Raw genomic sequence first — 15,758 nt, forward strand, 5'->3', positions numbered from 1 at the left:
CTCTCAGCCTTAGTTGGAGCCTCTCGCCAAGTTTATCGTTTCCTCTCAATTCCCCCAAAATACTTCTATTTCAGTCCCGTATTCCCTAGTTTACAATAATAGGGATGGGATTTGCCTCCGGCATTTCAGATGCCATTCTCTTTCTGCTTAGGCGTGACCTCGTCGTGTAAAGGCGGCTCTAAACTTGCCAAGGTTACCGTATGATGAACAAGTAGGATCAACTACCATATGAAGAAGACCTGAATCCTAGATAATTCATCCCAATTACTTTTGTCTTCTTTTATCAAGACTTTGAGAGGCATTCCTATCTGTTGTTGCTGTCGACACCTTGGATTTAAGGCATCCACAGCTGTCTCTCAACTTCGTATTCTCTCGTATTATCTCCCAGACCATAATGCTTCACCCCGCGCGAGCGGCCAAAAGCGGATATCCCCCCTGCAGGCTTCGCCGAATGGCGTAGAAGTTCGCACCGGAAACAATATCGACGTATAAATCCAAATCTAAATATACACTCAAATCATATCCCTGGACCTATGGTGAGATGCTGGAATCTGAGAAGCCTCCCACTCGTTAGAGACTACTAGAGTTCATGGCTCTAGCCAATCCAGTGGTTTGTGGCGACAACACGTTCGGACCTAGCGTCAAGTCCGTGGATTGTCGTGGTGGTTTTGATTTTACTAGTAAGTCCAGAATTCGAGACAACCATGGACCAAGTACTAAAATGGTTTAGTTCTCTTCGAGGAGTGTATTCTAGCCATCCTTCCAGCCGCCATCTTCGTCTTGTTGAGTCCATTTCGAGCCCTTCGACTTGTGAGGCGGCGGATCAGAGTCAAGCGCAATGGTCTATATGTTGCCAAGCTGGTAAGCGGTTATGCCAATATATTGAGATTGTGCTCGAACATATGTATTGATAATGGATAGATTACCATTGGCATTTACACCGGACTCCAACTGGCTTTGCTAGTACTGGCAACCACTGCCACAGTCCGCAATCAAGTGTTGGTTGCGTCCTCTGCGCTCTCGCTCACCTCGGGGCTTGTCTTGGCTGCCCTCTCCCATCTGGAGCATGCTAAGACCATCCGTCCGTCCTTTTTGATTAGCTTTTACCTAATCATCACGGTCATTTTGGATGCCGTCCGAGTCCGAACACAATGGTTAGCGAGGCAAAACCAGGCTATTGCCGACTCACTAACGGCTTCCCTGGCTATCAAGTGTGTCTTGGTCGTTCTTGAAGGTGTCGAAAAACGGTCTTTGCTACTCGGGCTCGACAGGCACTTCTCAAGAGAGAGCACAGCCGGCCTCATTAGTCGAAGCTCCTTCTGGTGGCTCAACAGTCTGTTGGTAAGGGGTTCCAAGACCGTACTGACCACGGAAGACCTCCCGACCATCCATGAAAAGCTTGACTCGGAAGGCCTAGCCCGCGAATTACAGGCCGCCTGGGATAAATGTAAGCAACGATCGATTAGTGGATCCTCCGCTTTAACCTTGCTAACATTTATTAGGGAACCAGACGAGAAAACATGCTTTAGCTTGGGCTTGCACTTATAGCCTGCGGTATGAGGTTCTGGCCATAGCAGTACCTAAATTCTGTGTCGTAGCATTGAGTTTGAGTCAAACATATCTCATTCAAGCCGCCGTCCAATATGTCCAAGATTCCGACGCTTCCATTTCGAAAGGATATGGACTTATTGGCGCCTTTGGTCTTGTTTATTTCGGTGTAGCGGTTAGTGTTCAAGGCAGCGATACTGTTTCAGACACTAACTACAATATTATAATAACAGATCATGACTGCCTGGTTTTCCCATCTAACTTTCCGCCTTATGTCGATGATGCGCGGCCAGCTCATTTCTATCATCTACAGCAAGCTGTTAACTTTGGAGGTTACCAATGTCAGCGGATCATCAGCCATGACTCTTATGGGAACCGACGTCCCAAGAATAGCAGAAACATTCTATATGTTACTAGTCAATGTCGTACCAGACGTGGTCCAGCTCGGCATTGCTATCTACCTGCTCTACACTCAAATAGGCGCAGTTTGTGTCGCACCGATTATCACTACGATCAGTGGGTGTCCCTCCCTATTTCTACAATAAGCCCCTTTAACTGAAGTTTGCCATCAAGTCGCGACATCATTGTCAACTCTGCTCGCTAGCCGCATCACATTGAGACAGAAAGTCTGGCTTGAAGCCATTCAGAGCCGAATCAACTACACTTCAGAGATCCTCGGCTCGATGAGGAATGTCAAAATGCTTGGCCTGACGAACCAAATGTCGACCAACATCCAATCAATGCGGGAGAGTGAGCTGTCGATCTCGCGGAAATATAGAAGGATCCAAAGTTTAAATACTGCTCTTGGTACGCCCCCTTTCAAGCGCGCCGTTTCATGATTCTTGTAACACTCACGATGTCTCCAGTGAATTTGCCGGAGACATTCAACAGACTTTTTATATTCGTCGCGTACGCAATCGTTGCTAAAATTCAGGGGACCGAAGGCATGTCTGTCTCGCAAGCAATCACTTCTCTGGCTGCTCTGAACCTGCTCGCAACCCCCCTGGCAAGTCTGCTTAGCTCCATACCCGTCGGATGGGCTGCCCTCGGCTGTTTCGATCGCATTCAAAAATTTTTGGCAGAACAGTCTCGTGAGGACTATAGGAAGAATTCTGCCCGTTCATTTGCCGAGAGTTCGGACTCTACGCCGTCTTCTAGTGCTTTCGAGCTGCAATCGAGGAGTGCGTCTCACCCCGAGAGTGGTATCGTCGTTCAAAGTGGTACTTTCGGGTGGTCTGATTCGAATCCGAATATTGTGAAGGATGTCTCGACCGGGATAGGATCCGACGCGAAACTGGTCATCCTTGTCGGCCCCGTAGGTTGTGGCAAGTCTACCTTGCTGAAGGCATTGCTTGGAGAGACTCCAAGTCAAGAAGGCACCATATCTATTACCTTCGCAGAAATCGCCTACTGCGACCAAACACCGTGGATCATCAATGGTTCTATTCGAGACAACATCATAGTAGACGCAGAATTCGACCAAGCCTGGTACCGTACGGTGGTCCAGGCATGTGCCTTAGACATCGACTTGCAAAACCTACCCGATGGTGACTCTACCATGGTTGGAAGCAAAGGGCTGAAGTTGAGTGGGGGTCAAAAGCAACGACTGGTAAATGCTGATTCTAGCGCCATCCGAGAGACTCGGAACTGATTATAAGTATAATAGTCTATCGCTCGTGCTCTATATTCCCGGAAATCATTAGCAATCCTGGATGATGTACTAAGCGGACTAGATTCAGTTACGGAGGAGACTGTGTTCAGGCGTGTCTTCAGCCGCGACGGACTCTTCCAGAAGATTGGTACTCAGGTGATCCTCGCGACGCATTCTGGTAAGCCATTCACTCCGGGAATTAGCTACAATAAGTTCTGATATTTTTTTTTTTTCCTTTTGCAGTCAAGAGACTCCCTCAAGCAGACTTAATCCTGGCTCTCAATGCTGCTGGTCAGATCGTTCAACAGGGCAGTTTCTCTGAGCTTAACGTTGCCGGCACCTATATTCACAGCCTACAGGTTAACCTTGGAAAGGAGTCCGACGATCGAGACAAAGACGAAGATTCTTTCGAGACCGAGTTAAAACACAAACAAAAACCGGCTATCTCAAAGCCCGATGACCTGAGTCGGAAAACTGGCGACATGACGATTTACAAGTATTATGCTCGTGCCTTAGGGCCGCTAGCACTGATTTTCTTCGTGTCCATCATTGCAGTCTATGAAGTTTTCAACGCCCTAGGAAGTAAGTTGGGATAGGGTCCTTGAGTACCCTTCCGACTAAGCTAACCATGAGCAGACGTCTGGGTTAACTGGTGGGCTTCGAGCAACGAAAGGGGCGAAGAGCCTCGACTAGGTTACTGGATGGGAATGTTTGGTTTCATCAGTTTCATGGACGCCTTCCTCATGGCTGCTGCGATCGCGTAAGTGCCTATAGTGTCTCTTCGATCGGTCCCTGTTGCCCTAACTATGATAGCTTTCTGTACGTATACATGGTCCCACGATCTGGAAACTATTTGCACCAGTCGATATTGAAAGCAGCTATGAGGTGAGATCGGCATGACTATCCTTTAGTATTAAACGCTTTGCTAATAGCCATTAGCGCGCCCCTATCCTACTTCGCCAAGACAGAAACAGGAATTTTAGTAAACCGGTGAGTTTGGCTATCATCTATACTCGTGCGAGCCTGCGAAAACAGAGTCCTGATCCGTGTACAGATTCAGTCAGGACCTGAGACTCGCAGACATGCAACTACCAGGAAGCATCATTAACTGCGCTTTTCGTAAGTGATAACTCCCAGCTTAGCTCCCAGCCTGCTGTGCTAACAACTATAAGAGCTGGGGACCTGCCTAGTGGTGGCATCGTTGTCCATTACCGCTGTCGGATACTTCGCCGGTGTTCTGCCAGTAGTTATGATAGCACTTTATTTCATCCAGAAGTTCTACCTTCTCACATCCCGACAGCTACGATTGCTAGAGTACGTCTCAGTTTCCTTTTTCGCTGTCTCAGTGTGTTGACTCTTGATATAGGCTAGAAACAAATGCCCCCTTATACTCGCACTTCATAGAATCATTCAGTGGATTGATCACAATACGATCCTTCGGCTGGACGCAGGCATACACGGCGAAGAATCGACGCCTCTTAGACACCTCGCAGAAGCCCTATTATTTGCTCCTCTGCATCCAGCGATGGCTTGTACTAGTATTAGACCTTGTTGTTTGCGGCCTCGCAGTGGTCCTCGTTGGGATGGCCGTGGCTTTCCGACACAAAATTGACCCTGGTTTTATCGGTATCGCCTTGGTCAACATGATGACCCTGTCTCACGCCCTCACGAACCTAGTACAGTTCTGGACGCTGCTCGAGACATCGCTCGGGGCAATTGCCAGGATCAAAGACTTTTCGGAGAACACGCCGGTTGAAAACAAGCCCGGCGAGATTGAAGACATGGAGGCTAGTTGGCCATGTAGAGGTTCTCTCGAGTTTGAGGGTGTATTGGCCAGTTATGGGTGAGTGCTAGTTTCTAGAACCGTGACTAGAGAACATTTCTTCTTTGCAGGCAAGCTGATTCCCATGGCCCAATTATAGCGACGAGTCTGCGCCGGTTCTGAGAGATGTCAGCTTTGCGCTCAAAGCTGGCCAGAAGCTGGGAATCGTAGGAAGGACAGGGAGGTAAGCGCATGTCATGTCTATGATGCAACCTCCATCCCTCTCAAAGCCTTGCTGACCAACGTGAAACTTAGTGGAAAGAGTTGCTCTACCCTGGCTATTATGCGGATGATCGACGTGTTGGCGGGCAAGATCACACTCGATGGCGTCGATATTGCCACGATCCAGGGTTCCGTCGTGCGAGAAAGGATCACCTGTCTAACGCAGGATCCGTTCCTTTACCCTGCAAGTATACGGGAGAATGCGGACCCTCCTGGAAAATCCTCAGATGAAGAGATTTCCGAGGCTATGAAGAAGGTCGGCATATGGGACGTACTTCGTGACAAGGCTTCCGACAAAGCTACCCTGGCTTCAGTGCTCGACACCCCGATGGACACCGATTTCCTCTCACATGGCCAACGCCAGCTATTTTGCCTTGGGCGGGCTCTACTGAAAGGAGGGAATGTTCTGATATTAGATGAGCCCACGAGCAGGTAAGCATTTTTAAGCAAACTCGATCCGTAGCGAATTGCAAAGCGAGAGAGGAGATACGGCTAACCGGGCTGGCATTCCCAGTGTGGACTCCCAAACCGATGCTCAGATGCAATCGATAATTCGCTCCGAGTTCAGCAATCACACGATCGTCATGATCGCTCATAGGCTCTCTAGCCTACTTGATTTTGACTTGGTAGCTGTTCTAGACCATGGGCGTCTCGTTGAGCTGGGCAACCCTTCCGAGTTGTTGGAAGATAGAAACAGTGGGTTCTCGAGGCTTTATCATGGGTCTACCTAGAAGAAAGTGTAGCCAAATAGATGTGGTTAGATATATGAACATACACTGAAGGTTACTTCAAACCTGGTTCTTGTTAAATTCTCGAACACATCTCATGGAACCGCCTAAGGGAGAAACGTTGAGACGGGTTGAGAGATCTGCAACGGGTAGAAGCGGTATTTGTTATCAGAGCTAGCTTAAAGTCTCATAACAATACTGGAAGCTATTACTATGCTGGCCAATGTCCAAAAGGACGATCACATTACAATATAAAACCTAGCCATGCCCCCATCGTAAAGGGTTTCGAAACCCAGTTTCTAGTCCCAATCGCAACTAGGACGTACGGGCCAAAGCAGTGCAGCTAAATCGAACATCTCCGCCTTCATCGCCCCCCAGCTTTATGATCCGTTTAAGTCCCATCTCAAGGGCTCGTGGGCTTAGAACGTCCTCGTCATCTGCGAGGCTCCCCCTTTCCAATGGGCCCTTCCTTCCTCCCTCAAGTTCCCAGAGTTTTCCCTCGGCTTTCACAAAAGCCACAAAGTGATGACGGCTCTCCTGCGTATCTGCAGATGTCGCTGACGTATCCCCGACTTCCTCCATAGATTTGTGAGCGAGCTCAAACGGCTTACTATTGTACAGCATCTCAGCACGTTCGGTCATTTGCAGCGGTATGGCACGTCGGCGTATCTCCGCGAGGTCTGAGTTGGGTTGAATAAAGTCGGCAGCCGGTCCGTTGACAGTGCAATGGAGAAGACCGATAGAACCGCAGGCATTCCCGATGGTCTGCTTAAACCAAATAACAGGCTCTGTGGGACCGAAACCGGCGTAGTCGCCTTTGCCAGCATCTTCGGCTTCATAATCGCGCTGCCACGCTGGTGTCCGCGGGATGGTTACAAGGAGAGCCAAGGCTGGTCGAGGAATGTAGGATAGAAGTTCCTGATCGTCCAGGGAATAAACATCGTAGAATTGTAGCTCGGGTGACAGGCCTAACTTTGTTGCGAGTTGGGCCATCACCTCAGGATTGTTCTCTTTTATCTGTTTAGCAGAACAGAACGACTAACATCCACAAAAGTCTGTGCCCTTACCGAGCTTTAGCCACTTCTTCCTCTCCATATTTCTGGTAGAATAGTGTTTGTCTTCCTTGATATGGTGGTCGAAGAGAAAGTTGCTTGGTTTTGATGTGTGTTGTGATTCGGAAGACCCTCCAGGCTGCAATAGGCTGCAACGGCATGCGCAACTCTATTAGAAGTGGGAAGCAGCCTCCAGCAGAGATGCTTGGGTCACGTCACGGACTGGTCCGAGCGCCTTTCCAGGAATGGCAGGACGCCCCGCGACTCAAACTAAGGTATGAGCAGCTCGGTTCCAATGGAAGGGAGATCCTTCAGGACCAGATTAGGGGTATGTGAATACATTGTTATTAGGGTATCCTAGCTGATGACCGTAATCGAAACAAATACATGCTTGCTGAAATTAACAAAATGAATGCCAGCATTTCAAACTAAACCAATAGCTGTTCAATGGAGAGTCCCTGGACCCACCACAAACCCGCCTCTACGAAGTTTCCGAAAGAGGCTTCCTCCTAAACACGTTTCTCTCCCATCCATCGATGTCGTCAACCTCCACCTCCCTAACCAACTGGTAGCCGCCAATCCTGGGCAAGATAATAGCCCAGAAGAGCCAGTAGACGCCTCCAGCGAGAATGATGCCAATACCGACAACGCAGTGGATCCAGTAGGGGAGGCTTTCGTAGATGTTCTGTCCTTCCTCCGGAGGAACGAATGGTGCCACGGTGAGGTAGATATTACTGAGGAGGAAGAAGAGGACGACAGGGAAAGTGGCGCTGATGGGAGGGTTCCAGTTCCAGGCCTTGCGATGAAGGTAGAGATGGACGAGAGCGCCAGCAACGAATATATTGACAATGGCGAGAGGATAGGAAATGAGGCTGGAAGAAGGAAAAGAAAAAGTCAGTAAGGGGGTTGCTTATCCGGCGTCATGTCAAATGAAAGGCACTTACTTGAGAATGAAGTTATAAGCATCACCTGGCGGGGGAGCCAACATGATGATGATAGAGACGAGCCAGTGTTCAAACAATCCGGCAAGTGGCGCATTGAACGGCCTGTTGCTTGCCCAGAACCGCGAGAATGGCAGCACGCCCTCGCGACCAAACTCCTGGACTAACCTGCCCTGGGAGAAGATGACACTCAGGACATTGCCGAAAGCGGATAGTGCGACGAAAACAGAGAGAGCGCGCTCGGCCGTCTCGCCAAACATGTTTCGGAACAGAGAAGCAGCGACCAGTCGTCGAGCAGCAAGGATCTCTTCCTTGGGAACGGCCGCGAAGTATGCAATGTTCACGAACATGTAAAGGATGGAGATGACGCCGACGGCGAGGGGAGCGGCGACCTTCAGCGTCCTGACGGGGTTCTTGGTTTCGCTCAAGGCGTAGTTGGCGTTGCTGTAACCGATATAGCTCCAGATGACGTTGTAGAGCGCCGTGACGACACCGTATGCGCTGCCGGTCGTGCCATCGAATGCGTTGTCGAAGTTGTTGGGCTTAGTGTCGAGCTTAGTGTGGCCGCCGAGGGCAACCCATCCCGAAACCACGATGATAAGGATGATGATGACCTTGATCGTTCCCAAGAAATTCTGGAGTCGCAGGCCCCACTTGAGAGCAAGGCCATGGATCAAGAAGGCCGCTGTAATGCATGCAAGCCCGACGCCACGCTGGTTCCACCGATCTACCTTGACCTGCGCGGCATGGAGGATGTATTCACCAAAGACAACAGAGTTACCGCTGGCCCAACCGAGGAGAACGACATATCCAGCGTACAGGCCGGTAGCAAGAAACTTTGGTTTCCGGTAGACGTATTCAAGGTAGTTCTTCTCGCCTCCGTTCTTGGGAATGGCCGTGCCGAATTCCAGGTAAACTGCGGTGCCTGCGAAGGCAATCAACATGCCAGCAACCCATATGAAGAGCGTAAGGCCGACACTGCCGGACAGGGCGAGGATACCACTGGGAGTCGCGAAAATACCCGTGCCGATAATTCGATTGACGATCAGGAACACTGCGCTAGGAATGCCGATCTGCCGCTTCGCTTCGCGTGCTTGGGCGATGTGTCCGACTATGGAGTTCTTGTCAGTAATGATCTTCAGGTCCCAAAGCATAAGTGTCTGTATGCCGCCTTACCGACATCGCTATCGTAGTCTGTCGGATGGGGAATAGCGTCGAGGCCATCCTTGTGGCCTTTTCCCCCTGCTGCCGAGTCCGGGGCCGCATCTTTAACTTTAGGGGAGAGGAAGCTAACCATCTTGGAGTTGGAACCAATAGGCTCAAAATGGTTGATATACCGACGAATTCAAGGTAACACAAAACAAGAAAGGATACTCTGAATGAAGGTGAGAATTGTCTTGGAAACACAGAGCGGATGCTTCTTATTTTAAAATAGCAAGCTCTCCATCTAAGTCTACGGAATGGGGATGTGTCTATTGTATTGAAAACTCTGGTACCCACGGGCTCCGTCGGAAGGCCTTACTGCGTGGGAGGAGAACTTTTGCATTGGGAAGGTCCCTCTTCCCCCATCTCCGCCCCATGGCCTGTGGAGTGATAGGCCCGGTCCAAAATGGAACAGGCACCTCATAATGCCTAGAAAGCACCTACTTTTGGCGAGTGCCACGGCTCGGGTTGAAAATTTTCGGGGCAGAAGAGGAGACGGCGGATCCGCTTTGGTCGACTAGGCCGATGACGCCATTTAGGTCAAAATTTCGCACCTCAGAGAGAACCGCAGCGTCGTAAAATTCTGGATTTTTCTGATCGGGCCTCCTGGCCTTTATTCATCGAAACATCGTAAGCAAAAGTGATACGAAACCGAGAGGCGATTCCACTCGCGGGTTTCGACGCCTGGAATGGTTAGTGTCCAAGAACACTCGTGATTTCACCTGCCACATCTGGCTTGAACTGCTTCGGTGGACGATTAGCTGACCGCTGGCGGATATTGAGGCGTGATGGCATCACCACACCTCTATATTCTTGCCATTCAACCTTTTACGGACAGCTTTGACACACTAATAGTGCCTGTCTCCCTCGTAATTGGATATGGAATGAATGCCCAGCCATGATGTTCTCATGCAACGACAAGTACTTTTCCTCGCCAGACTCGCCACAGTGCAGGGCGTCACGTCCTGTCTAGGCTCCCAGCGTAGACACCATCGGATTCATTCAAATCCAAGAATGATGGTCTTACTTTATACTGCCTAAATAACCGATCCAGAGCACCCATAGATGGTCTGCAAGTAGACGTCAATTGATGTTTTACCTTCTTCGAACCCCAACCTTCCATATTCTTCCCCCTTTCCCCTTTCTGTCTGGCAGCGACAAACCCAACCAGACAAGCTTTGCTCCAAAGCTAACTTTGCACGCCAATGCCCCTTTCTAGTCCAAACTCAGTAAACCTCCGTCTTCGAGACACCTCTATAAATGCTACTAAACCCTGTGCTAGTTGCCTAGCAGAGAGCCATGGAGGGTCAAGTCGCCCCACTGCGGGGGCCACCGCAGCCTCGGGAATGTGCAACGCTCCGCTGTCATGCACGCTCACAGATGCGTAACACCTGGTGTGGTGTTCGAAATAGCTTCTTTTGGAGGACAAAGTAAGGTTATTTTGCATGTGCTTCCTACCTTGGGCGTCGAAATACCGACGCTATGCCCTACCTAGCCAAGTGGTCGAATCCGATCTGACGTTTGCAGCCATCCAGTGCATCATGCGCTACGATGAGGTGACTGTACTAAGGTCTTACGTGCTCGCTAAATACGGAGTACAGGCAAATTGAGACGCAAACGGCTGTGCTCGTCGGGAAAGGTTTCGTCAACGCTCGGAAAGCTTAATGGCATTACATCTCGCGTGGTTACCACTGTTCCCGAGTAGATGGAAGCTCGACGATCTCCCCGTGGTCTTGGGGACCCTTATTCCTAAGGTTCAGAATGAAACAGAGGTTAAGAGAGCCGGCGAGAGGCCCCCACGTTCTCGACGTGGGGGAGACGGAATGGTCCGAGAAGCGTGGGATGTTCCTGCGACTGTCCGCATCTCCCGGCACATTGGAAGGCCACTATAGTCTTGGCCAATTGGCAATTAGACAATGGGTCATTGCCTTCATCATGATTTTTAAGCCCAATGAAATGGCCCCAACTTCGGTGTCTCATCCGAATGATCGCGTCAGAGGGTGATCCATGAACGGAGTAGCTTCCGCTCGCTTTCTGTTTGGGACAAGCCGTGGATGAGATTTACCTACAATCGTAAGACGGCCAAGACGCTATTCGCAAGTGTTTGTAGATATCATCTGAGAAAGAGATGCATGGGGCCGTATTGGGATGCCCTTGTGAATTCCGTAGGAACTAACACTGTTCCCCGAAGACCGGGAACGGGCTTATAGCCAGATATTCCGTCTAGAGGCTCGCCTCAATGGCCAAAGTATGCTCTGGAAGCGGCGGTATGTGGGACCGGCCGGTTCCCAGAGATCCCATTCCTCTGTACCTCGGTATAGCCAACCCGCGATTACTGTTTATCCCTTAATATGTCGCCAAGCCCCTAAGTGATCCTTTCGAAAGACTGTTTCAACTAGCTATAATGAATGAGTGCCCGTTTGTAGGCGGGAAAAAAAACGATGAAAATAACATCGCAGATTCCTGACTGTAAATTGTGAGCAACTTGAGATTGAAAGAATTCATACCAACCGAGATGGGGTTGAAAGGCTCTGTACCTCGGGACTCCGTCCAATAATTTCGAGTTCCTCTCTGGCCATCAGTATCGCCGTTGAAGAGGTTCTGACTTGCCCCAACTCCAACAACAACCCCTCGAGGCAGACATTTCGAGGCATAAACATGAGGGCACCAATATCTACAGGGAAGAAAGAGGTTACATTCGTGATCTTGGTTTCAAAAGCGATTATTTTTTTTTTTTTCTTTCTTTCTTTTTCTCTTTTTCTGCTCCCCGAGTTCATGCCGCATGCAACTATTAAGCGAATTGTCCAAAGTGGCTCCCGGCCGTAATTCAAATATTTAGTGGGCTGTTTTAGCGATTGCCTCATCTTGGTCTTTGTACACTTTCTGCACCGTGGGCCGCTCCTCCATGCGCTTGATCCAAGCTCCAACCTTCGGATACTTCTCGTAAAGATCCTCCCCGAACAGAGACAGGGCCCGGCGTTGCCAGGCAAGCCAAGAAAGGTCGGCGTAGGTGCACTTGTCTCCAACAAGCCAGTCGTTCTTCTCCAGCACGCTTTCAAGCACGCTGGCTACCCTGCGACCCTCGTTGGTGTATCGGTCGATGGCGCTCTGGATCTTTTCGGGGTGGTATCTTTCGAACCAGACACGCTGTCCGTAATAGGGTCCTTGGCCGGTAGCTTGGAAGAAGAGCCACTGCTGTGTAAGGTATTTGTTGGGGAAGTCGGTATAGCTGATCTTGTGCTCGGTATCATATTGCTCAATGAGGTACAGGACGATGGCACCCGATTCCCAGAGAGTCAGGCCCGTGTTGGGATCCTCGATAGCGGGGACGCGGCCATTGGGGTTTACGGAAACGAAAGGTTCCTGCTTGACTTGCACGAAGTCGAGGAACTTGTTTTCGTAGGGAATTCCAAGCTCTTCTAGAATCAGGGCGACCTTCCACGGGTTAGGGCCGCCCGGGTGAGAGTACAGGGTAATTGGCAACACCATTGTTGGTTTCTGGGAGAAAGATATTCGTTGAGTTCAAGAAAAAAAAGGAAAATGAAAAAAAAAAAAAAAAAAAAAAAAAAGAGAAAAAAAACAAGAGTGTGTTCTGGATGGAAAGACCTAGCTGGGAATGAAGCCCTGAACCAACCGACACTTATATAGTTGGAGATCTCCGCTTGAAACGGAGTTGAGATCTCATCAATGATAAATACGTTCGGCCGTCCTCGGTAATGAGATTAGAAATGGTATTATTAATTGGGCCAACCCGACAGGGGAACGATGGAAGGGCTTAGAAATCGACACGATGTGGGGAACGTCGAACCTTCAAAGGAGCAATGATGATACGAAGGGCGTAGAACGTTGGAAGTTGACAGTTGCAAGCTGCAGCAATCGAAAGATAAAATGGAACACAACTTCCTAAAGCGGTTATTGATGAGCGGCTTGATAATGCGACACACGATCGCTATCTGTGTTTCAGTTTCTCTCCCCGCTACACTATCGTTCGAAATAACCTCGCCCGTTAGTTCCATCCGGTTGCAATTCCTCTTTCCCGTGGACGGTTGCTCCCGGTTTCGTCCTCCAGCACGTCATTGCTGTAAGGACGCGGTGTGTGTCAAATACTCCTAATACGGTAGTTTGATGGACAGGGCGAATTAGAAACCGCCGTTTGATAACTCCTTGTAGAGGTCAATCGAGCAGGTAGTAGCAAAATCTATTTTCTGTTCGCAAGGGCTCAATCGACATGGCGTTGTGGAGTAGACTGGTACGACGTCGCATTTGCAGAAGTGTTGGCAGCCTGTGAGACAGTTGATAATGACAACTTCTTGTCACCCCCCTCCCGCGGAAGACGCGATTGCTCCAGTTCTGGCAATTCCCTCATTTCTCCACTTTTCTCCAGACATTGCCACGATTTGTTCCCAGTTCTGCCTCTAAAGGACCCTGGAGCAGATTTGACATAATTCAAGCAACCTAAGAAGAGAGAGCACACACACTCAGCCAGCAACTTCTTCCAAACATTTACCCCGATGGGGGTGGTAGAGTTTTGTCCCTTAGTCGTGAAGGCTTCGTCTTCAGCATGTTTCGAACCCAACTAATCCAAGCAGAGATGTTAATGAAGAGGACCTGAAGAATACGAGGCCGATCCCCACTTGGGTTTATTCCGGAATCCGAAGGCACCTTTCTGTGAGAAGAGAGCAGTGCCTATCCCCGGTGGCCAGGATATAAGGGTTGGGTAAAGATGAAGTTTCCTGGACAATGAACTGAGATTGTGGCGTTGATGCCTACTGATGGTGGCTAAGTCACAGAGAATGGGATGGTTCGAATCCTTGAGCCACGGGATTAGAGTTATCAAGACCAGCTTGATAGACCATCTCCGTCGACGGGGGCATTCGTTTTGCATCTAACTAGGCTCCTGTCATCAAACAGAGTCCTGGAATCAAAGTATTCATCTTCGCACATAAACTCCCTGGATCCTCTAGAGTCTAGACAGCAGCTCTTTTATAGAATCCAGGGAGTCCCTTATGCTCCCATTGTATGGCTTGACGTATGGCGAGAACTATTAGTTGAAGGATCATTAGACTATACTAGCGCAATAGTATCCCTGTATACCTATAATAATCGGGCCTTAGTCGATTGGGCTCTGTTGGGAAGAAGCCTGGGATTGGTCGAAGAGCGGTGTGTCTGAAAATAAGACTGTATAGACGGGCACCCATGGAGAAGGCTAATGAATGAGGGATAAGCTTAAACGGCCGAAGGCAGCCTGGCGCAATGAAACCTCGATAGGAGTCGGGATGATCACAAAATACTCAATATACTTCACGAATGATTTTTAGACAGCAAGATGCATACAGTCCCCGCAACTGATATCCATCTTCACCGATTTACGTTCACATATTTTCCAGGCATCGGTAACACCAGGTATATTTAGACGGCGAATCTTTGCCCCGAGTGATGGAAATGGCTCTCACAGCCTGGACTCGACGAAGACGCCATCAGCAGCAGTTGGATTCGTGATTCTAGGATATATAAGAACTTAATGATCCCTTCTCAGCTAGACTTCGTCGATTCCCTTCTCTCCATCAGTTAGCAATACTGAAATCTTAAAATAGTTGAGAATTAAAGGCCTATAATTCAATTATATCCCTTCCTCTGTCCATTTTCTCCTCCTGATACCATGCCTAAGTTCCAAAATTCTCGCTGATGCAGGCGTTGTCCGCGACATTGCTGGTCTTCACAACTCGTCAAAGGGTGTCCGCATCACTTTCGGAACCGCTGGTACCAGCACGGTTGCTAATGGGCCTTTTCCACACGAAACCGTCGTGTCCGGCTACTGGATCTTCGAAACCAAGGACCTGCAGGAGGCCATATCATGGGCTCAGAAGGCCCCATTCCCCGAAGGCGGGGTCCTCGAAGTACGCCAGATCGCTCAATTGGAAGACTTTGGTGAAGAGTTCGCGGAGAAACTCAAGGCTGCCCGTGAGGACGCCAATAAAATGTCGGCCAGAGACTGAAGCGACGAGAAGTCTAATTCGGAGACATGAAGCCAGGAGAAGCACCGGGGGAGTGTACACCTTTGCCGTGTCTTTTTGTTTTGTCGTTCCTTTTCTTCTCTTTCGTTGCCTGATGCGGATATTGACTTGGAAGTTGCGACTCGCTTCGATGCAGGTCAGTTACGTTGGTCAGGAAATCGGGATTCTCCCACTACCCTACGTCAAATACATGAAATTGGGAGGAAACAACACGATCTCTGCTCCCCCTCCTAAACACGGATGCCACCCACCGCGAAATTGTCACAGTCCTTAGTCGATATAATAATATACGGATTTAGCGACGTATTTGTTTGCCTGACCAGCTTCAGTTATTTCAAGGTGGGGAATTGGCTTTGGACAACACGGCAAATAACACTACAAAAAATGAAAGGGAGGAGCGAGACTCTGGATTGACAGGAATGCATCCTTCGCCACTCTAGCAGCATTAACAAATGTCCCAACAGGACCCTAGGCTAATGGTTTATCATCGATCAATTCGTTGCGAATCGGGGGAAAGCTGGCTCTCTCCCCTTTAGTGCTTGCCACATCTTTACGCTTGGTGGAATCTCTAATCTCA

At 49.4% G+C, this 15,758-nt stretch overlaps 3 protein-coding genes and 2 pseudogenes across 3 annotated transcripts; 2 read left to right on the forward strand and 3 right to left on the reverse strand.

Moving 5' to 3' along the window:
- Positions 1-589: 589 nt before the first annotated feature.
- Positions 590-5,974, forward strand: SAPIO_CDS9818 (uncharacterized protein; the record flags this gene model as incomplete). The annotated part of the gene is made up of 18 exons (XM_016791120.1): positions 590-680; positions 731-861; positions 922-1,211; positions 1,272-1,447; positions 1,503-1,723; positions 1,782-2,033; positions 2,483-3,059; positions 3,288-3,377; positions 3,443-3,781; positions 3,836-3,959; positions 4,013-4,018; positions 4,139-4,189; positions 4,260-4,318; positions 4,372-4,513; positions 4,566-5,042; positions 5,122-5,205; positions 5,277-5,675; positions 5,758-5,974. The coding sequence occupies 18 exons, from the start codon at positions 590-592 to the stop codon at positions 5,972-5,974; spliced, it is 3,726 nt and encodes a 1,241-aa protein (XP_016638964.1).
- A 312-nt stretch (positions 5,975-6,286) lies between these two features.
- Positions 6,287-6,964, reverse strand: SAPIO_CDS9819 (annotated as a pseudogene; the record flags this gene model as incomplete).
- Positions 6,965-7,504: 540 nt separating this feature from the next.
- Positions 7,505-9,261, reverse strand: SAPIO_CDS9820 (High-affinity methionine permease; the record flags this gene model as incomplete). Its single annotated transcript, XM_016791121.1, has 3 exons — positions 7,505-7,895; positions 7,968-9,075; positions 9,141-9,261. The coding sequence occupies 3 exons, from the start codon at positions 9,259-9,261 to the stop codon at positions 7,505-7,507; spliced, it is 1,620 nt and encodes a 539-aa protein (XP_016638965.1).
- A 2,741-nt stretch (positions 9,262-12,002) lies between these two features.
- SAPIO_CDS9821 lies at positions 12,003-12,656 on the reverse strand (annotated as a pseudogene; the record flags this gene model as incomplete).
- Positions 12,657-14,609: 1,953 nt separating this feature from the next.
- SAPIO_CDS9822 (uncharacterized protein) lies at positions 14,610-15,163 on the forward strand (the record flags this gene model as incomplete). Its single annotated transcript, XM_016791122.1, has 2 exons — positions 14,610-14,662; positions 14,836-15,163. 2 exons carry the CDS (start codon positions 14,610-14,612, stop codon positions 15,161-15,163), a joined length of 381 nt encoding a protein of 126 aa, XP_016638966.1.
- Between the last annotated feature and the right edge of the window lie 595 nt (positions 15,164-15,758).

This window comes from Scedosporium apiospermum (genome assembly GCF_000732125.1).
Source record: "Scedosporium apiospermum strain IHEM 14462 chromosome Unknown SEQ_SAPIO_0154, whole genome shotgun sequence".
Taxonomy (NCBI): domain Eukaryota; kingdom Fungi; phylum Ascomycota; class Sordariomycetes; order Microascales; family Microascaceae; genus Scedosporium; species Scedosporium apiospermum.